This window comes from Aulonocara stuartgranti (genome assembly GCF_965226115.1).
Source record: "Aulonocara stuartgranti genome assembly, chromosome: 6".
NCBI lineage: Eukaryota > Metazoa > Chordata > Actinopteri > Cichliformes > Cichlidae > Aulonocara > Aulonocara stuartgranti.
Window position 1 is genome coordinate 31021597 of NC_138944.1, and position 22157 is coordinate 31043753.

The 22157-nt window shown below is 41.0% G+C and overlaps 1 protein-coding gene across 2 annotated transcripts in view; it reads right to left on the reverse strand.

Moving 5' to 3' along the window:
• Positions 1 to 2269: 2269 nt before the first annotated feature.
• LOC309709391 (uncharacterized protein) overlaps positions 2270 to 22157 on the reverse strand; it is a 47359-nt gene continuing 27471 nt past the window's right edge. For both annotated transcript variants that reach the window (XM_082537996.1, XM_082537997.1), the window contains exons 28-66: positions 21205 to 21249; positions 20899 to 21060; positions 20746 to 20799; positions 20610 to 20663; positions 20474 to 20518; positions 18617 to 18670; positions 18460 to 18504; positions 18331 to 18384; positions 16770 to 16823; positions 16614 to 16667; positions 16422 to 16529; positions 16248 to 16337; positions 16099 to 16152; positions 15183 to 15290; positions 14890 to 14997; positions 14743 to 14796; positions 14601 to 14654; positions 14124 to 14231; positions 13995 to 14048; positions 13848 to 13901; positions 13704 to 13757; positions 13566 to 13619; positions 13334 to 13441; positions 12272 to 12325; positions 11684 to 11737; positions 11547 to 11600; positions 11275 to 11328; positions 11084 to 11191; positions 10946 to 10999; positions 10625 to 10678; positions 10435 to 10542; positions 9318 to 9371; positions 9172 to 9207; positions 9007 to 9060; positions 8537 to 8864; positions 8286 to 8398; positions 8047 to 8115; positions 3263 to 3496; positions 2270 to 3171 (exon numbers count right to left, since the gene is read on the reverse strand). In XM_082537996.1, coding sequence (XP_082394122.1) covers positions 3025 to 3171; positions 3263 to 3496; positions 8047 to 8115; positions 8286 to 8398; positions 8537 to 8864; positions 9007 to 9060; positions 9172 to 9207; positions 9318 to 9371; positions 10435 to 10542; positions 10625 to 10678; positions 10946 to 10999; positions 11084 to 11191; positions 11275 to 11328; positions 11547 to 11600; positions 11684 to 11737; positions 12272 to 12325; positions 13334 to 13441; positions 13566 to 13619; positions 13704 to 13757; positions 13848 to 13901; positions 13995 to 14048; positions 14124 to 14231; positions 14601 to 14654; positions 14743 to 14796; positions 14890 to 14997; positions 15183 to 15290; positions 16099 to 16152; positions 16248 to 16337; positions 16422 to 16529; positions 16614 to 16667; positions 16770 to 16823; positions 18331 to 18384; positions 18460 to 18504; positions 18617 to 18670; positions 20474 to 20518; positions 20610 to 20663; positions 20746 to 20799; positions 20899 to 21060; positions 21205 to 21249 — 3204 coding nt within the window. In that variant the 3' untranslated portion in view covers positions 2270 to 3024. The remainder of the gene's footprint in view (positions 3172 to 3262; positions 3497 to 8046; positions 8116 to 8285; positions 8399 to 8536; positions 8865 to 9006; positions 9061 to 9171; positions 9208 to 9317; positions 9372 to 10434; positions 10543 to 10624; positions 10679 to 10945; positions 11000 to 11083; positions 11192 to 11274; positions 11329 to 11546; positions 11601 to 11683; positions 11738 to 12271; positions 12326 to 13333; positions 13442 to 13565; positions 13620 to 13703; positions 13758 to 13847; positions 13902 to 13994; positions 14049 to 14123; positions 14232 to 14600; positions 14655 to 14742; positions 14797 to 14889; positions 14998 to 15182; positions 15291 to 16098; positions 16153 to 16247; positions 16338 to 16421; positions 16530 to 16613; positions 16668 to 16769; positions 16824 to 18330; positions 18385 to 18459; positions 18505 to 18616; positions 18671 to 20473; positions 20519 to 20609; positions 20664 to 20745; positions 20800 to 20898; positions 21061 to 21204; positions 21250 to 22157) is intronic.

The window sequence follows — 22157 nt, forward strand, 5'->3', positions numbered from 1 at the left end:
AAGAACAAGAACGTGATGAAAATGCAAACAGCCACAAATGCAGCAGCTAACAGGACATCAACTCTTTGTAAAGACAGCATGCTTATATAAAGCAAATTGTGAGAAACTGACCCATGTGAAAGAGCAAAAGCTTGCTTTTAAACAGGTAACAAAAGCAGTGATGAGCAGTCAGGCTTGTAGGATTAATCTCCATTTCTAGCACTACTTTTTTCTCCAGCAGAGTCAGCCTGGCCACATTTTCCTTCCCAGCTTTGCTCTTGGCTTCGTGGTAGTAATTAATCACTATAAGAAAGTGTGTCTTCTGTGGAGCTGTAGCCTTTGGTTTATGTTAATTCGATGCATTGCTTATTCAGTACATCTCAGGCCATGTTGAAGATTAACTAGAAAGTAATATAACGAATACTGTAACAAATAATTATCTGCTGAGAGAAAGTAACTTAATGTATTTTGTAATTTATTATGTGATTCATTCAATTTTCAGAACAAGTACCCCCACACTACCCCAAAATATGGACACTTCCAGAGACATAACTACCTCAGTGTGATCCTCTGTTTCTTCAAATCCCATTTCAAAGTCTTGAGATGATCGTAATTTACTTTTGCCGTCTTGGCCTCTTGGCAGAGCAAAGGGACTGATCTGAAATGGTAATGATCGGATCACAGATAATCCTCCTTTATGAAACTTGGAATAACCCAAATTTTAAAAATGGAAATAGTATGAACAGAAATGGTAAATGGGCTGATTCCTCTATAGCGCTTTTCTACTTTTCCGCTCTATACAACATGCCACATTCACATTCACCAGACACATGCACTGTCTTCTATGCTTTTAAGTGCTTACTTACCATTCACACTCCAATGGATGCATCAGAGAGCATCCATTGGAGTTGGTTAATATTTTGCCCAAGGATATTTGGCATACAGACTAGGGGAGCCAGGGATTGAACCACCAAACTTCCAATCAGCAGATCACCTGCTCTACCTCCTGAGCTACCCCATGAATGAATGGCTGAGCCCATAAACTCACCAGGAAAATGTCAAGTCCAATGGCTGTCTATGATAATAATAATAATAATGGATTGCATTTATATAGCGCTTTTCTGGGCCCTCAAAGTGCTTTACAGTTCTGCTATTCATTCACTCTCACATTCACACACTGGTGGAGGCAAGCTATAGTTGTAGCCACAGCTGCCCTGGGGCAGACTGACAGATGATGACTTCTATCAGACCACACATCTTTTTGTGACAACTGTAGCCTCACCGGTGGCCATTAAAAAGAATGCTCGTTTAAGACACTTCTGCTTTCACCTGAAACAAGGTTCCCCCTTTTTATACTTTTACTTAGAACATGAAGAGCGAATGTTGCAGAAGCAGGTTTCTGTGCAGCTGTGTATGAATGGCATTTTAGTGCATAAATCAATTTTTGTAACATTTTATACTTTCTACCCTTATGGTCAAGATACTTTATTATAGGTGGATTTCATACCAAGAAACTAAGAATGCGCACAACTAGACGTTTAAAGATTGCTGCTCTTGCTAGTCATCACGAGAAATACTAGCCAATTAAGAATTATTCTCATTTTAGTATCACGCAGCAGTTACCTGTTGTGTCAAAGATAGATTATGACGTCCCACCGACCACCAACTGGAGCTCCAGCCCTGACAGCGGCAGCACCTCTCTTTGTGACAGGAAATTGGAAACAATGAAGTGACTGTAAACAATTGTCAGATATGCTAACTACCATAGCTCTGCAGTACTTGAAGATACAAAATAAATAAATAAATAAATAAGATTTTAAAAACTAAAAATAAAGGTTGAATGTTGGTAAAAGAAGGAATTGGTAATCACTTGTAACGTAACACAACCTAGCAGACCACACACAACTAATCTGATATAGTGTGTTCAACATTGTACATGACAGTGTGCATAATTCAGCTAAATTTCAAATGCAATTTGATTATTAAGGAATGTGATTAGCAATTTTATGCAGCTTTTATGTAGCTAATCTTGTTCATTAGTTTTTATTTATTTATTTATTTTCATGTTCTATCTTTTAAATGTGTCCACGAGTGCGATTTAGTTTAAAGGAAATAAAAAATAAGTTACCAATAAGAAACCATCAACATTTGCTGAGACCGACACACCTGCAGGCTCTAAGAACAGTTTCAAACTGACATGTATTATGAAATTGCAGAACTAAAGCTGCTCCTGGAGTTGTCTTTGTTAAGCAAATGTATTCACTAAAAAAAAAAAACAAATTTCATCATATTAACTTAAATGTACATTGTGTACTTTTATTAAAATATGTTAATCAGTCACTTCCCCACACATATATGCATAGAAAGATCTCGAGGCAATCACACACCACAGTTTGTTAAGCAGAAAAAAATATTAAACATGGCTTCGCAATGTTGAAAAAAAGAAAAAAAATGCACTGCCCCAGTACCCATTTTTTAAAAATATTTACTCCAGAAGGAGCTCCATTATAGCACCATGATGAATTAAACTCCAATATACATGACATAACAGATTGGCATAATTGAAAAATTACAACAACAACAGATAAAAACAACACAACAAATTGAGGTTTGATGACAATGCTGAAGAACGTGGAGAATGAATGTTGCAGAAACATGCTTCTGTGTGACTACATATGGATGAGATTTGAGTGCACAGCTCATTATTTGTAAGAACAGAAGGACACGAATGAAACTGTGAGAGCACCACTTACTCCTTCAAAAAGAAAAGAGGACAAAATGAGTGTCGCTGAGGGGTTTTTAACAATCATTACATGTATGCAGTTCTCTTAATCACAGCATGTAAGCCCACAGTGAGAATGCATGACAGGGCTGTGTGAATGAAGGACAGAGTATGCAAACGAGTGTGTGTACAGAAGAAGGAACACTGTTGTAGGTATATCAACTTATAAATATGTGGTTTTGAATCATTTTTTTTTTCTTTTTATCCCTGCATGTAAAAAATGTCCATGGCTCGTTTTCCCTGTAAATTACTCCCTGACTCTGTTAACCGTTGAAACAAACCGGGCCAACTTCGAAACCAAATTTCTGGTTCTTATTTCCAAAATCGGACACAGCTACATCGATGATGGGAAGCGTGTTGGACAGCGGAGAGTCAAATTCCAAAACTGTCCTCTCCTGCCCTGAGCGTGTCTAGAGCAGACAAAGACAATTGAATAAAGTAAATAAATAATAAAATCATTAATTAATAAGTTATCCTCAAAAGCGTGTCTGAGTTCCTCACCCGACACCCGTCGTATAGTGCAGTGATGTAATGTGTGTTCTCGTATGTCAGCTCCTCGCCGTCGCTGCTTCTAAAGCGCAGTGCGTATTCGTGGTTGTACGTGGCGGTGTGCAGCCAAGCAGCAGAGTTAAGGCAGTGGTAGGTGAATATCTGCTTGGCTGTGGCACTTAGCAGCTTCAGGAAGGTCATCTGGACAATGTGGACTGAAACGCCATCTGACCCGGAGTAGGAAAACTGGAGCACCAAGATCACACTGACTCATTAACAACACCATACAAAGTCAAAACAGTGCAGACAAAGCAAATATAACTGCAAACAGTTTTGGGTGTAACACATTACAAAGTAACACATTACTGCAATCACATTACATTTTTCAGTAGCACGGTATGTAAAGCATTGCTATGTTAAATTCGGTAATCACCTTACGGTTGCAAGTATCTTGTTACTTGCGTTACAAAGGTTCTTCGCTTATCTGAATGCTGGGCAAATAGAGAGAAAAAAAATCAAACAAACATGTTGTTTTCCCTAAGGGAGAGACCAGCAAAGACAAAGCTCAATTCCACCCCTAGTATTTGCGATCTTATTCTTTCGGTCACTATCCAAAGCTCATGACCATAGATGAGAGTAGGGTGGCTTCATAAGGCCACCACCTGATGAAGCCAACAGAACCACATCATGTATGAAAAGCAGACAAGATTCTCAGACCACCCGAATAAATGCCTTCTCCCACTTGGCTACACCTAGAAATTCTGTCCATAAAAATTATGAACAGGATCGATGACAAAGGCAAAGAGCAGCCTTGCCGGGACCAAGTCCGATTTACTGCCACCGGCCCTCTCATCCCCAGACTGCTTCCTCTACGGAAGACATGTCAGAGGGATTAAGGAGGTCCTCGAAGTATTCCTTCCACCGCCCGACTATATCCTCAGTCGAAGTCAACAGCGCTCCACCAACGATACACAGTGCAGGTAAAGCACATCTTTCCCCTCCCAAGTTGCCTCACAGTTTGCCAGAATCTCTCCGAGGCAGTCCAAAAGCCTTTTTCCATGGTCTTGCAGAACTCCTCCCAGTTTTTGCTTCAGCCGCTGCCCACTGGCCTGTCAGTAGCTATCGGCTGCCTCCAAAGTCCCCCAGGCTAACCAAGCCTGATAGGACTCCTTCAGCCTGATTATTCCCTTTACCTCCAGTGTCCACCATCTAGTTTGGGAGTCACCACCACAACGGGCACCAAACACCCTGAAGCCGCAGCTCAGAGTAGCAGCTTCACCAGTGGAGATGCTAAACATGATCTATTTGGACTCAGTGTCCCCAGTCTCCCTTGGAATGCTGCCATAGCTCTGCTAGAGGTTGGAGATGAAGATCTTGCAGACTAGGTCATTATACAGGGTGGGCCATTCATATGGATACACTGTAATAAAATGGGAATGGACAAAGAAGCCATCTATGTCCACTGTGAGCGACCATCTTTGAACAGAGGCGGGGGTTTACGACACCAACTCTCTGCCATCTATAATCCAGTTTTGAGATCCCTTCCCAGACGCCTTAACGCCCACTCACATCCTGGGCCATCTGATCTCAGGAATTCGCATGATAAGGTGGGGCCAGGTTTCACAATGAACACACCCGAAACTCTGGCTGATTGGGACCCACGCCCAGTTTCCCACCTTGGCTCAGGCGATTAGAGGATCATCAGGGGGTCCTTTTGTCCCTCTGTGGGGGGAAACTCCCACTAGGTTTATATCTGGGACTCTCCACCATTTGACCTTAGAACTGAAGAAGCTTCTCGGATGAGAGGTGAAACGTCTTCAAGCAACTTAAAGAAGTCCAGACGCTTTTCTTTGCAATCTCCTTTGACCGCTGGGCATTTAAGTAGGTTACATTGTTGGTTCTACAAATGTTTGCCCTAGAAGTGTAAATCAGAATATGCACACAAAAACTTGTTAACCAAGCTTCCTAGCCTTAAGGCCCTTTCACATCGGACGCAGCACACGCAGCGCTGTGTTCTGAAACCCATTCGTGTCTATAATGGTTTCCTGCTGCGCCGAGCAAAGTGCAGCACAAGTCAGAGAGACACATGTTTTGAAATGACAAGAAACGGGCACATCTAGTACACGTAGAGTACTAGTTTTACAAACCAACTTTCATACCTCTTAGCTTTTTTAAACTGTTATATTATTTTTAAATTTAAATTTACCACACAACTGTTGTTTAACATTAATCTGAAGTTTTCTTTGAGCTTGTTTTTCCAAGTCTACTACCCTTTGCAGAATTCTGAACTCGTAAAGACAAGAATGGAGCAGCACCTGCGTCCCTCCAGGCCACAGCAGTTCATTTGACGGAGCAGCACACATTCAGATTTTTGCCCTCACCTGAATCCTCCCTCACTAAAACTTAAAAAAACAAAAAGCATTTTAATTTCTCCTCTTTAACAGTCTTAGCTGGGCAGCTTTGGCTGCACAATTATTCTCTGTCTTCACCTGCAGACTTCTTCTTCCTCTTGTTGGAGTTAGCAAGTTTTGCAGAACATGCTGCCTATTCCGCTATTAACCGCTGGACTTTCCTTTTACTTGACATGATAAGTACGAAAGTACCATAATTAGCATAAAAATGTATGTTTATTTTGCAGTTGAACATCAAGGACACAAACCTATTCAAGCTTTATTATTATTATTGTTGTTGTTATTATTATTGTTATTATGATATTATTATTATTATTATTATTAGCTTTTAATGCAGCCAATTTTCCCATGAGAATAGCCAGCTAAGGTAAACACATGCAGATGTGAATATGGTTGCTATTACAAATACTATGCACCTGTCTGCAATACAGACAGATAAATATTTTATTATTGACAGGGTTGCTGCCCCTTACATCAAACCAGAAAAAACACATGGTCCCCATGGATGTTCATGAGAGGTTAGCTTTGACTTTTAAATAATTTTAAGTTTCAGGATCTTTGCAGTAGAATGCAGCAGCTATAGTCACAAATTGGCTTGCTGCAACACACCAATGATTCTTTAGGTGAGCCAAGCGATTTTAAAGCCAGAGTGTGTTTCCATCCCATCTCTACAGTACCACAGTAGGCGGACAGGATTTCTGGAGAAGTTGGAACTATTTCTTAGCAGGAGTTTAAAGCCATCTGTGTCTTTGTATTCATTTAAAGCTGAAATCTAAAATTGTGGATAACAAAAAACCTCGTCACATATCCCACAGTATTTATTATTTCCCCACTGGCCCATGCAGTCTGCGCAGTCCACTCAGTCAAATATTTTGGGCTGCACGTCTGCAGAGGAGTATTCATCCACCCACACAGATTTATGTACATGATGAAATGTGCGTCACTCTGACGTTTGCATGCAAAAAGCATGAACTGGCCTTTAGTGAGGGAGACAGTTCCTGGTGTACCCATCACTGATACGATTGCTGCCAAAGTCTAAGTCTAAATCAGATGGTTTGGAATTACTCATGAAATCTGTAAGATGCTTAGACCAGATTTACTTGGTTCGACAAATTAACACGATGTTACAATAGCAAAAAAGCAAAGACAAAGATGCAAAATATTACAAACCTTTCTAAACCTTAAATCTGTGGGTAACAGGTGACCTGTACCACTTGTAAAAGTGTTTACAGTCAGATCCAGAGCCTTGATGAAGATACTGTTAATGTGTGTAAATTCACCCCAGATGTTTTTGTGTGTGTCTTTTTCACTCTGTGGCTGCTGGATCAATGTTTTAATACTACATACAGAACATTCAGACATGAATCTAACAGATATTTCAATATGTTAAAAACAACTAAGAAAAAAGAAATGACATGAAAGTCACTCTTTGTGCGAGTGCTTCTGAGTAAAGGCGTCAAAGACTTTTTCACTGTGTACTGATTTCTGTGTAGAAATGTGACTATAAGTGTGATTTACTATAAGTACCTCTGCTCACTGTAAAAAGTAACTTGACTCTCTGTAAAAGAGGTTTTATTATTGAGGCATCATCCACCGACACTCCGCGTTAACTACAGTTCAATTAAGTTCAGCTCTGTTTGATAAAAACAGTGTTACTGAGAGCCAGAAATATGTGGGGCTTGGGTCTAAACATGCAGGGTGAGGACTGAGTTAGACAGCCAAAGCTTTGGCACAGGACTCACAGCTTTGAGCCATCTGCCTTACTCATTCTTATAACTAACTTGTTCTCTTTGTTATTTAAAATTAATGTTATTTTAAGTAAATTTACTGGTCCTTACATAGGCATTTTGTACCCTACTTTCTAGCTAACATTCAACAATCCAATCAGTGCATCAAGGTTCAATAATTTGCCCAAGAAAACTTTGGCATGAAGACTGGAGGAGCCAGAGATCGAATCACCAACCTTCTAATGAGTAGATAATCTGGTCTAACTCCTAAGCCGGATGAGGTGAAAAAAATAAGACATGCCTTATTTCACTATTAATTTAACTCAATGTGAGGCTACAAACTTTAATAAATCACGTTTAATCATTTAAATCCTATCCTCTCAAAATGTTAAGCTCTGGAAGAGAATCCCAGACAAATATTTATGTGGAGAGGCCAGCTACAAAAACATCCTTCAGTTGCAAACTGACACTGTGTGTCTTTAGTAAATACCAGCAGCAGCTTTTCTTATGCCAAAAGAGGATTTTGTGCTGGCACAGTCTGTTAGTAAATCTGCCCCAAGTGTCTCTAAAATTCAGAGTTTCTTTTAAAGCTTTGCAACTGGCACTCATCCAGATGTGTTAAGCCCAACAAATATGTGCAATAATCATCAAACTATACCTTTTTTCCTTTCCTGAATTGACTGTACCATCTGCCAGGCTTTTCCTCTTTCCAGGATGCTAATTTTACCTAAAAACAGACAAACAAAAGAATCACCTCCAAATTCACACAGTCAGCAAACTGGTGATGACTAAATAGTGTTTACATCATGCAGCTTTTGATACAGCCTCCTGCTTATTTTTAATGTTAATCGTATTGCTCCAAAAAAATAGCACACTGTGTTATTTATGTAAACGAACCGACTGGAACTTCTTGTCGGGGTACAGACACGTCTCTCCCTGTGCGGTGAAGTTACAAAACACCTTGAAGGAGTCTCTATGGCAACCCTGGTTGGGATCTATCCAGTATTCGCCTGGATAGAGAGACAAAGAGAGGACCTCAGGGGGGCCAAGGCCACAGCAGACAGAAGCAGCAGAAAAAATCTACAGATTATCTTGAAATGAGACAGCTGTGCTCAACAGATGGCCAAGAACATAAACTGATGAAGTACCGTTGGGGAGATCTGGGTGGAGAAGCCAAAGCTCTTTGCAGGTGCGGGCGGGGCTGTGGTATGTCCCTTGCGGGGTGCGCAGACCTTCTACTTCGACTTTCATCGAGGATAGAGAGGCAAACACTTCCTCCATGCCTTGGCCCTTCTTTTCGTTTAGCTGGCTGTCCTGCTCCGCCTGATCCCCTTGCATCATTTCCTCCTCTCCCCCACCTATGGCCTCCTCCTCCCCATCCTCTTCATCTTCAAGTGCAGCACCATCCACCCAGGAGTGATTTCTCCTCCTTCTGCCTCGTTGTGGCAGAGGGACCACACCAGCTGCTGGTAGTCCCTGAGACGGAAGTAGATGAAAAGACAGAAAGAAGAATGGATTGAAGTAGACAAAAAAAGAAGAGAAGAGTCCAGATGCACATGGATCAATGGCAAAGTAAACAAAGGTCATACGATTCTTGAATGAACTAAATATTACTCACTGGGAGTCCTGGAGGTCCTGCGGGCCCAGTGTCTCCTCTAGGACCAATTGGACCCTAAATGAGCCACAAAATGATCAGTCTTTCAGTTTCAGTTATGAGTAGTTATGGTGTAATATAACAGCACTGAATAATTCAGTTGTGTGAAATGATGAATCTCAGAGTTACCTGATTTCCTTTAGAGCCCTTCTGACCAATCACACCCTATGAGAGAAATGAGAGAGCAAAAAAGAGGAAACACGGATGCACTGTTTCAGAAATCTCCATGCTTATGTGTTTATAAGTCATGTAGGAAAATAATCGTGCAAACTCACAGACAGACCCGTAGGACCAGGTGGACCGTGAGGACCTGATGAACCAACTGGACCCTAATATTACACAGTGGGGTGAACATAGTCAGCAGATTCCTTTTACGTGCAGTTAATTATCAGAATAATACTGGAAAGCTTGGGATTAATGCCAAATGATATTTGTTTAAACCGATTAAAAGTATATAGACATTAAAAATAATGATCATGTTGTAGTTAATAAACAGATCAGTGTCCGCAATCATCAGTCATACCAACAATTTATCAATGATAAAAAGTGACAGAAATATGTTCTTATGATATTTATGAATTGTTCTTATTGTTAAAGCAAGTTGTTTCTTTGGTTTAGCGCTACACACTTCAAAAGGTGCAGCTTTTACTTTGAAGGTGAACTGTCTCTGTTCACCTTCAACAGGCCGATCCGCGCTAACTCGCTAACGGAGATTTTGCCGCGTTAACGCGGTTGTGGCATTAACGTCATTTTAATGAGATTAACACTGACAGCACTAAATAAAACACTTGTATCTAAGATTTTGTTCAAGGTTGAAAAAGTATACCAAGACACTCTGCCTTAAAATCCTGTCGCTTTAACTACATTTACATAATTATTATGTGGCATTAAACCTTTCATATAGTGTCTAAGTACAGTAAACTTGACTTCATAAGTTAATGTGCCAAACATGTAATTTAATATTTGCTAAATTAGATATTACTGCCATTAAATTAAAATGATGTGATACTTTTATAAGTGGTTATAGTAATTATTATCACTATTATCATAAATAATAACATTTTGTAATTTTATCCCATTGGAAGGTGGTTGCTAGGTAACATCATGACATTATAATATCTGAAATAGATAAGAACCTTCAGGGACTAAATATGCATTTTCTTTACATTTATATAACTGGACAAATTTCAGTTCTTTACTCACTCTATCAAAAACAGATACTAAACCATTGTTTATAGCAAACTTTATACTTTGCATATCATCATAAAGCTAAAACTGTGACAGCAGCATCTAGATGTCTCCATGATTTGATACTGGACTTTCATGATACACCTCTACACATCTTGTGTTATTTGCTTGCTTGGAGAGTGTGTTCAAGCATTTTTTAAGCACCTCATCTCCCTTTGGACCCAGTAATCCCTGGTTTCCTGGTAGTCCTCTGTCACCCTTCTCTCCAATGTCTCCTGGTGGCCCTATCAGACCTATTACACCACCATGACCCTACAAAGATATCAGAGATGAGGTCAAAGAAAAGTCCCAGTAAAGGATAACTTGAATATTTGTGAGTACAGTATGAACACACCTTGTCTCCCTTCTTGCCGGGGTCTCCCTTCAGTCCTGTTATACCCGGTGGACCCTGAGGAGATGAAATGATGAGTCAATTCAATCCACTTCAATTTTATTTATATAGCGCAAATCACAACAACAGTTGCCTCTAGGTGTTTTATATTGCAATGTAATGTTAACCTTTATAGTTCGGTTTTATGTGCTACACACACGTATTTTTTCTTTTAAATTATCTTTAGAATAATATGCAAAAACATCAAACTGTGGTTTTAATGCAAGATGGAAGCGTGATTTTGTTGAAAACTTCTCAGATTTGCTATTTGATGGGTTATCTTACCATGGGACCTGGTGGTCCTGTCTGGCCTGGTGGTCCATTTAAACCCTGCTCACCCTGAAAGAAGACAAAGAAATGATTGAAACATCATGTATTCCGTGCTTTACTCACTCCTTCTGTGCTTTTCCTAAATTAACTCACTGCAGGCCCGGGGATCCCTCTCAGACCCTGGGGACCAGGCTTGCCAGGATGCCCCTGGGCTCCCACAGGGCCCGTCTTCCCAATGGGACCTTCCAATCCCAGAGCACCCTGCAGTGACAGAGAGCAAGTCAGCTTTCAGGCACTGCCAGTATTTAGAAGTTATTATTGAAAGACTTGTTTCAAACTCTCACCTTCGCTCCTTTCAGGCCTGCTTTTCCTTCCTTTCCTGGTTTCCCCATGTGGCCCTGAAGAACAACATTTTAAAACATTTTAACCTGAATCTGTCATAAGGGTGCAGTCATGCACAAACACACACACACATACGCACAGTGAGAATGCATTAAGCAAAAATACTCCCAACCTCTGCCCAACAGCAGAAGTTTTAATCTTCAGATTTAACAGTAAATAGAAAATGAGGTTTCTGCATGCAGACAAAAGAACATCATAAGAAAAACAGACAGACCCTTCGCCCTGGAGGCCCAGGTGGTCCAGGTTCCCCGGGTGCCCCTGGGGGTCCCTGGTACATTTAAAGAAAAAGGTTAGCTGGTCGGTCATTATGTTGCGTTTTCTTTTGTGTTCATACAGCAGTCTACAGCTTACAAGGTTTCCAGGGTCTCCTGTGTCTCCTTTAGATCCAGAGAGGCCATCAACACCCTGATGGGGGAACAAAGATTGTGGGCAGAGGAACACATAACAGCTTTAAAAGCAATAAAATGGGAAAAAAATAAGAAAAAAACTAGCCTGGTAGATGTCTGACTGAGAAAACAACAACTACAAAGATGTTACATAATGAGGATTTTATGTACTTTAGTTTCCAGTGGAAATATAAGAGCTCACGAGGAGCTTTGTTTCTCCACAGATCATCTAAAATATATGTTTGCCTGGTGTTTTCAAATTTAGCTCGGATGTAATTTCAAAGTTTGGTTTATTCCACATCTCCCTCTCTATGGGTCCTCATATATTTTTAACATTTTAGTTTGAATTCATTCAAATTCCAGGAAACTGCAAGTGCAATGCAACCGACAAAGATGAAACATTGAAGTCCTTTAAAAAAATAATGACTTTTTATCCTAGAAAGCTCTTTTTTGGTGAGTCTTTGTTCTGTAAAGTGGATGCATCAAACAGAATGAGGATGATAGATCAAACAGAAGAGAAGGAAGAAGAAGAAAACAAAGAGCAGACACTCACGTTGGGTCCAGCTTCTCCCTGCTGTCCAAGGTCCCCAGTCAGACCTATAGGACCCTGCGGAGAGTGAAGGAGAAGCGCTACTACACCAACATGTTGTACATCATAGAGTGTATTTCATAAATGATTGAAACAGTGCATTCGCTACAAAGTATACAACACTTTTAAGTTTTAAAGTGAGATTATTTCTCTTTCTAATCATGTTCTTTATGAAATACTCCTTGAAATGTTCCGTAACATAATTTTTCTTGCTTAATTGGACTTTACTTTGATTTTCTGACTGTTTATATATTATGGAAATTAAATACAGCACTGCGTTGTGAAGCTTCTGTCTCTAAAGTCTTAAGCTAGTAGTAAAGTCTTTAGCTAATTGCTAAATGCTTTTTTTGCTAGCCTTATTTTTATAGTTCTTTCTGAGGCCCATATTCATCAAGGTTTGATCTGCTGTGCATTAAGAGATGCTCTACTGAATACCTTGATTGTAACAAGTAGTTTTTTGAGTTATTGTTGTCTTCATATGAGCTCTGATTATTCTCTCTTTTTGGCATCAACAAGGCGTTTTCAGAAAACTGCTGCTCACTGGATATTTTCTCTTTTTCAGACCATTCTTTGTCTGGAGATGACTGTGTGTGTAAATCCCAGTAGACTGGCAGTTTCTGAAATGCTCCAGCCTAATACCAGCCTATCTGGAACCATCAACAAATCTACATTCGAAGTCACTTAGATCACTTTTGCTATCCATTCTGATGCTCAGTTCTACATGCCTAAATGCACTTCCCAACAGTTCCCGACATGTGACTGGAGCATTGAATATGTGAAAAGATTGTGTTAATAAGCAATTGAACAGGTTTCCAACAAGTGGTTGGAGTAGGAGTAGGATTTCCTGCTTGTCTAGTACATTAAACAGTATAGGAAGGGAAGAATGTTAGGGTACCACAAACTATATTAAACGTAATCAGGCAATCAAAGATTTTCATAGTGTATTACAGTGGTTTGGGTTGACTAGTATTATAATACTGATAAACACTTAAATAGTATGTTTTTTTTGTCATGAATGTCACTTACAGCATTGCCTTTGGCTCCATCCTCCCCTGGGGTGCCTCTAGCTCCTGGAGGACCAGACATTCCTGGAGGACCCGTATCTCCCTTCTCCCCTTGTTCTCCTTTTGCTCCCTAAAACAACAAAAGAACAGAGTAAGTGATCATCTTGGGTATGTCAAAGGAAAAGAGAAAAAAATTGAGTATTATAAATGGATTAAAGGATGTCCGTGCCTTCCAAATAAGCAAACAAACTCACTGGCTTTCCTGAAACACCAACTGCTCCAGGATCACCTGCCTCACCATCCTCACCCTAAGAGGGAAGGCAAATTAGGTGTAAGATCATCTGGAAAGAGCATCAATATCTAAAAGCTGTTTTATTTGTTATTTTCTTTACCTTCTCTCCAACAACACCTGGCTGCCCAATCATCCCGGGACGACCAGGTGGCCCCTGTTCACCACAGAGACTTTTTAATTTCATCAAAACATAAATCAAGCGCTTGACTAAATGCAGATCCACAAATATGCCTGTGAGACTTACCTGCCCCCCAATAGGTCCTTGAGATCCAGAAGGTCCTTGTTGTCCAGGTGGACCCTAAATTATGTGATGAGACAGAAACAAGTTTACTGATTATAGAAAATGGAGTGGAAAAAATGTGGCAAATAATAAAACAGATTAAGAGCTCACCATCAGTCCCACATGGCCACTCTCGCCTTTTTCTCCTGGTAGGCCAGGCATGCCCTTGGAGAACACATACAGCATTATATGACGAGAGTGCAGACTTTATTGTTTGCCTTCATAAAATAAGAGTCTCACCTGTAATCCTATTGGTCCTGTAGAGCCCTTGAAGCCTCTGGGACCTTCATCTCCTTTGGGGCCATACATGCCCTGTTGGCCCCGAGGACCTGGCAAACCATCTAGACCCTGTTATGCAGGGGAGAGTGAGAAATGTCTTTATGACTGAAATTGTTTATTTAACTTTCTGAAATGATGTAATTCCCACTAAACCTGTTTGACTGAGAGAGACAACAAACTGTGAAGTATCAGTACAAAGTACCAAATGGAAATAATTTATGAAGGGATTGATCTGATGGGTAAATTATTTATACGTCAGATGTTTGGTACCCATACTACTGGTAAGAATACAATACAGTTTCATCATGAAATACACACCACGGTAAATAAAAAACTACAAAGTGAAAAGCTAGCTGAAGAATTGACACTGACAGTGTAAATTGAGACATTTCAATTTTCAAAACCCTCAAAATGAAAAAATGAGAGAAGCAAACTCACCGGAAGTCCAGGCTGACCTATCGGCCCCTGGGGGCCAGTAGGCCCTGGAGGCCCCTGTGAGGAGAGAGGGAAGATGAAACAAACATGTATGATCATGTTTTTGTGCACTATTGAGTATGTACGTCTGCGGCTCCAGACTCACTCCTTCTCCTTTGTCTCCTTTGCTGCCTTTCTGTCCAGGTTTTCCCTGCTCTCCCTGTGGACACATACAGAGGACACAGCTTATAACAACAGTACAGACACATACTCACCCATCCCCTCCGGCTCATACAGGTGCATTTGGTTTTACCTTATCCCCGTCCTCTCCTGCAGGTCCCGCAGTGCCCATTGCCCCAAGCATCCCTACAGGTCCCTGGTCCCCATCCTGACCTGCCGGTCCTATTGGACCCTTCTCTCCCTGGGACACAAATACACACATTTAATTCCTGTTATTCTGTACAAAAACATATCAATAGTAAAAACTAACAATCCAACCAAAGACAGACTACTTTGATGGATCTTTGTTTTTCATCCATGCTGCTTATGAAAATGGACCAAATGGGCAAATATAATATAAGAACATAGAAGATTAGATGTAATTACAGGCTCCCCCTTCTCTCCCATTGGTCCAGGTCCTCCAATTGCTCCGGCCCTACCAGGCTGTCCAATGGCACCAGCTGGTCCTGGAGGGCCCCTCTCACCCGTTGGCCCCTGGAAACAATCAGTACACCATGTTGACACTTGAATGCTTAAAAAACAGGGGTTTTTTTTAGTCATTGTAGGAAAATAATAGCACTTGACATAAATAACATATATGCCAAATACTATTTGAAAAGTGCTTTTGGCTTTTTCTTTTTAGGTTTTACTTCAACCACACATGCACATTGGAGCTACAAACTGTGTTTGCTAAGGCAGCAACATGAATGACTTGATGTTTTCTGGTTTGGCTGTTTTAAAAAAAATGATTAGCTTTTTATTGGGGCAGGAGAGTATTTGTCATACAGTCACCATTTCTCTCAGGACCATTTTAGTTGAGATCGGACTGTTTTATCCATCTGCAGCAAATTATGTTTGTCAGTATATTCTGCCAAAAAGCAGGAAAGCAACAGCAAGAATCCCTGACAGAACAATGGACATTACTTTGATTGTCAGCAAGGGTTGAGCCACAAAGTGGCTTGCACAGGCAGTAGCGACTGTATCTATCAGTGTGCCATGAGTGTGATTTACCAAGAGGAAGCAAAAAAAGGGTAACAGCTGTGCCATTAGCTAATGTAGGACTGCATTAAGATCTGCTGGGATTACTAACCACGCTTGACTCTGATACTTGGGTTTGTATTCAAGATCTCTCAAGTGGTTTCTCTCCATTGTGTCATTTCTGTCTTTGTTTAATTTTTTATAGTGAATATGTGAATCGGAAATCACCTGATCACAGTCTAGCAAAAATGGTTAAAATGTTTGAAATATTCTACTTTATAACTATGCAACAAACAGAAACCCAGAAGACATGCTGTAGACTCACTATGGCTCCTGGTGACCCACGAGGTCCCGATCCACCTTTCAGACCAGGAGGTCCCTGGAAATATCACACATCATTTTGAATTTATATCTTATATTATTCCTAATCTTAAGAAAGTAAGAACTAAATATTAATGTGTGTGTGTGTGTTACCATAATGCCCGGGGCTCCTCTGCTCCCTCTGAACCCTTTCATGCCTGGAGGTCCATTTTTCCCAGATGTCCCATGTAAACCGGGGTCCCCCTGAGAGGAAATGAAAAGCATAGTGAAATTGAAGCATGCGTTGTGTTTCTATCATACACTGTGGACCTGCGAATGTGGACTGACCTTTCCACCTTCCTTCCCAGCAGTCCCAGGTAAACCATGCTCTCCAGGTACACCTGGTGCTCCTGGGTGACCTCGGTCCCCTGGTGGGCCGGGCTCTCCTGATTTGCCCTGAAAAAAATATAACAATGTGACTGGCTCAGTAATACCAATGAAAACATTCAGCACATGAAGGATTCACACTTTCGTGCTTACCTGAGGCCCCACCACACCTGAAGGTCCTGGGGGTCCAGTCTTTCCTTGGAATCCCTGCAGCATAGAAAATATGGAAATAAAGCATGTTCAGATGAGTTTTTGTGTGTGGGGAGACAAAAAGAACATCTTTAACCAACGACCCATGACCTCACTCACCGGCTCTCCTCTTTGGCCTGGGTGACCTGGAAGCCCATCTTTCCCAGCTGGACCCTACACACAGAGACACTTGGTGAGAAATGAAGCTCAGGAAGTTAAATATGAGGTGGTAAAATACCCTTCACCTTCAACCTTTTAAACAAGTCATGAACCTGGTAATAGTTTAGAGTGTAGAATATCAAATAATCACTTAGAGGTCAAATTCATCTTTGTTTTGTTTACTGTACAGAATTTCAGCTTGATCTACAAACTCGGTTTCCTCCTAACTTGGTCTATTTTCTTCTTGCAAGAAGAAGTTGTAAACAGCAATGAATCAGTTCTAAATGTACATCTATGTCAAAAAAAGTCTCCACAGCACCATTTGCAGTCCTGTGAAAAACTAAATGCACTCTTAATGCGTCCACAGGATTTAAGAGGATAAAGAGCAATCAGGAGCAGGTAATCAAATGCACTTGATTAAATGATCATCAACAAGCACAAGCACCTCTATAAAAGCAGATGTTTTGGTAGTTTAATGGTCTGGTGCATTTGGATATGCGTTAACATAATACCACAATCTTCCTGGGAGTGGATGTCCTAGCAGATTCACCCCAAGATTAGACTCTGCAGGCCTCAGTTAACAGGTTACATCTTAACATTCATGACTTTCTAAAAGAACGTTTGCAAAGTTCATCCATCCATCCTCATCCGCTTTGTCCGGGGCTGGGTCGCGGGGGCAGCAGCCTAAGCAAAGAGGCCCAGACCTCCCTCTCCCCAGCCACCTCCTCCAGCTTATCCGGGGGAATACCAAGGCGTTCCCAGGCCAGCCGAGAGATATAATCTCTCCAGCGTGTCCTGGGTCTGCCCCAGGGCCTCCTCCCGGTGCAAAGTTTTATCAGAATAAACCAGAAGACTTCTGGAACCATGTTGAGAACAAAGGGGAGATGTTTGGCTATGACACATGCGCACAGCGCCATGTTTGGGGAAAAACATCTCATACCACCTGTCAAACGCAGTGATGGAGGGCTGGGGATTTGGACTCATTTTGCAGTCACAGGACCTGGGCATCTTGCAGTCAGTGAGTTAAACATGAATGCCTCTGTTTATCAAACTATTCCAGAATTAAATCTGAGAAAATCTGTGACAACTGAAGTTTGGCTGAAACTGGGTCATGTAACATGACCACGATCTAAAGCACAGCAGTAAATCTACAACAGAACGGCTGGAAAACAAAAGAATCAAGGTGTTACAAAGGCCTGGTCAAACAACACGTCTGAATCTAGTTCAAATACTAAATTGGGACCTTAAATAGAGCTGTTCATAAATGAATGCTCGTAAACCTCAATGAGCTAAAGCAAAACTGTAAAGAAAAGTGGACCAAAATTCCTCCACAATCCTATGAGAGACTAATGAAGACATGCAGAAAAGGATTATTTCAAGTTATTGCTGCTGAAAGCGGTTCTGAATCATGTACTTAATTTTTCACAGGACTGCATACACTCCTGAGAAAAAAACTTTTTTTCACATCACTGTATGTGTGAAATTTTGTGAATGTGTCTACATATCTCTGTACTGCACTCACAACTGCTCCTTTAGGTCCCGGCTCTCCATTCCTTCCTTGTAGCCCTTGAGGTCCCTAAAAAACAGAAAATAGCCTATAAACAGCAAAATCTAAAGATAAGATAATATAGGTTAAAAGTATTTTTCTTACCCTTTCTCCAGATGGCCCTGGTGGGCCATCATGTCCTGAAGCACCCTATGAAAATATAAGAGAGAAGAAGAACAAGGAGGCGGTAATGGGTAAAAATATTAAACCATAGCTAATGGTGACAGGATTTTGCCATTGGCTAACAATACAGTCAACAAACCTTTTCTCCTGATTTACCAGTAGGCCCTCTCGCTCCCCTGGCACCTCGTGCACCCTGCCAAAGAAGAAACTTCAAAGTTAGGGCAAACAAACCTGTACAGATCTGAGAAGGAAGATAGTCAGTGCGTCTGCAGAGGCATGTACATTACTGCTGGGCAAGTGGCAACCTGTGAGGCTCAAAAACAAAAAAGTCAATGGGGAAGTGCCAAAATGTAATTTTTTGAACAGCCACTAGAGGCTTCCTGTTAAAGTGGGCCGGTGAATAAATTTAGAGCAGATGTAACCATATTTAAAGCTTCAATTACAGTTTTTTATAGCTAATTTAGTCCTTCGTGACAACAGTAAAGGCCTGGAGTTTTTGATAACTCACCTGTTTAATTCATTTTGAAGGCTTAAAGTTAGAGCCACAGCCTTTCTGCACACTTTTGACAGATGTGCAAATGCAGGGAGCTGTAGCAGCGAGCTTTCTGCCAGCCTTAAACTCCTCTAATCTGAGTCACCAAACTGTCTCTCTCGCCTGTGTTTGTTGTGTCTGATGCTTGTTTGTTACTTTGGCCTAATTAGCAGATACGTGTGGCTATGCTCTTCACCCATAAATTCAGAATTTTGCTAACCAGGCTTGATCGCTGATGAATCGACACTCTTTACACTCTGGAGCATGGGAGTGACAAAACACTGATGTTTTAAAACAGGGCTTCACAAACCGATTGGTGACATCATCACGGCGATGACCATATTTTCTACACAGTATGGCTCAATTTCTTTCAAGAGAGGAGAGGACAGGAGAAGAAACCATTTTGGGAAAGATGTGAAGATGTGCAGATGTGATGGTAAAATTCTTCATGCATCGGATTTTATCTGAATGGAGATGTGCTCCATCTTTCTGAACAGTGTGTCCGTAAATGTGGCAACGGCAATGTGCCAGTTTTACTACACAGGTAGTACTTTCAGATGTTTATATGTCGATCTTTCTGTGGAGAGATTTTGTCACTGCCATAATATCTGTGCAACATACAGCCACAGAAATTTGCAAATGAGGTCAAAATGAGTTCAAAATGAGGGCTGATTCTGATGATTGCTGCTTTGTGAAAACTCAGCCATGTTGCAGCTGATGTGACATGTTGATAAGAGGGTCTCTTCAATGCAGGCTGTAGCTGAAGACGTACAAAAAAAAGGTTACAAAAAAGAACAAAATTATACAGACTATGATCAAATCAGCCAATGTTCTTGTCCCTCTTCAATTTATATTAAAAACATCATAGTATTTTTTTCATTTGTGACTAAGAATTTTGTATAAAGTATTTACATCTTTTACTTTACGGTACTGTGAAATTCAAATACATGCTATTCAGAAATCGCCACTAATTGTCTTTTGCAATATTAAACCTTTTTATTAGTCTATGTTCCAATATAGGACTTTGCAAGAGTGCAGGATTTCTTTTTTGTTTCACTTTTTAACTAGCCAAAACTTTTATGTTTGTTTCAAATCACAGAGTCTGATTCATCTTGATGGTAAGAAAGGCCACTGAAATTTCCAGGCTTTTATCTTTAATAGTTTTTGAGATACTCATGTTCAGACATTGCTGCAGATTTAAATGAGAGAAGAAAAGGCCTGAAAATGGGTCAATTTTTTTTCAAAAAAGCATGCCTTGAAAACTATTTGATATATGACGCAAAAATTTCACCAAAATCATCATATTTATTTTTGCACCATAAAACTTTTATGGAAATGAACGATTCAAGCAGAAAGCCCGTGCTGATTTGAGCCAGAATGACCCCGACATAAAGTGAGACAATGGCATCCTTGACCGTGTCCTTTCTGCCATTACTCAAATATCTGTTTTGAGACGATACTCACATTTGGTCCCCTCTGGCCTGCACTTCCTGGTTGTCCTGCAGGGCCCTGATTTAGAGGACAAAAGAAGAATATTGAAGGAAATAGCATCATCATTTTTCAGAGAAAATATCATCACGATGTCAAACCCTCCACTTACTTTTTTCCCTTTTTCTCCCAAAGCTCCCACTGAACCAGGAAACCCATCAGATCCCTGGGAGGAAAAAGACGCATAGATTTGCTTTGCGTACATTATATCTTCAACATCTGGTTTACTTTCATTCAGTTTAGTTCACCTTTGGCCCCTGTCGCCCTGGAAATCCTGGCAGTCCCGGTACTCCCAGTTTACCCTAAAAAGAGAGGCAGCATGACTCCTAATACATGTTGTGCAATATGAGTTAGGATTATTCACTGATACTTTTACTGATCAGCTATGATTTGCTCTGTACCTTCTCTCCGGGAATACCAATAAGTCCAGCCTCCCCCTGGGGACCCAACTGGCCTTTGGGACCTTCAGGTCCATCTTCGCCTCGAGACCCTGGTGCTCCATTGTCCCCAACATCCCCCTTTGCCCCCATCTCCCCCTTGGCCCCTGGAAAACCATCCTCTCCCTGCAGGCACAGCAAAGGAGAGGAGACAGGAAGACAAAGGAATGTCCAGATAATTTAACAGACAGCCTAAACAGATGGTTCTGGAACAAATACCTTGTATACTGTATTTTAGAACAAATTGCGCTGTTTCTCTGTCTTTGTTACCTTCTCTCCTTTGCTGCCCTTTAAACCTCTGAGCCCATCTGCTCCCTGTCAAACAGGAAGATAGACAACAAAGCTGGAAGTCAACAAGTAAAGAGAGAACACATGATACAATGTCACAGTTGGCTGTTCCTGACTTTAGCTTATGGTGAAATCCAATGTGGAAGAATAATACATTTTGAGTACGCTGACAAATCCTGATCAGTCACAATAGTAAAAACTGATTCCTCTCGCAGCACATGTACAATCTGTTTTTAAAGCTGGTGTGCTGGAAGCAAAAATAGGAGAAAATGGTGAGGACCTGAGTCACTCATAGGGTGAAACTGAGATGACTGGGTCAGAGCATCTCTGTAGCAGCAGGTCTTGTGGCGTGTTCCCAGCATGCACTCCTTTATACCTTCCAAATGTGTTCCAGGAAGGGACAAACTGGGAACCGGCGATTGAGTCATCAGCGCCCATGGCACATAAATGCACACGTAGAGCTACAGTAGTACAAACTGCAACAAAAACACGTTGCTGGCTCTGACAGAAAGGTGACAGAACATGCAGTGCATCACAGCTTACAGAGCTGCATAAACCTTTCAGAGAACCCGTGCTGACCCCTCTCCACTGCTACAATGGGCACTTGAGCGTTGTTCACCTGGGGCAGCGATGGCAGCAGGAAGCAATGTTCTGCTCGGAAACCTTGGCGTTCATGTGGATATTACTTTGGCGAGTACCACTTCCCTGTACATGGTTAGAGACCACATACACACTTTCATGGCAGATGTATTCCCTAATAACAATGGCCTCTTTAAACAGGGTAATGCTTCCTGCTACAGATTATTCAGGAATAGACTGAGGAACATCACAAAGTGTTCACTCTGTGTTTATCATTAGTTATTATTAATCTCTGGCTCTCTTCCACAGAGTGTCTTTTGTCCTGTCTGCCTCCCCATCTGTTGTTACATAGGGCC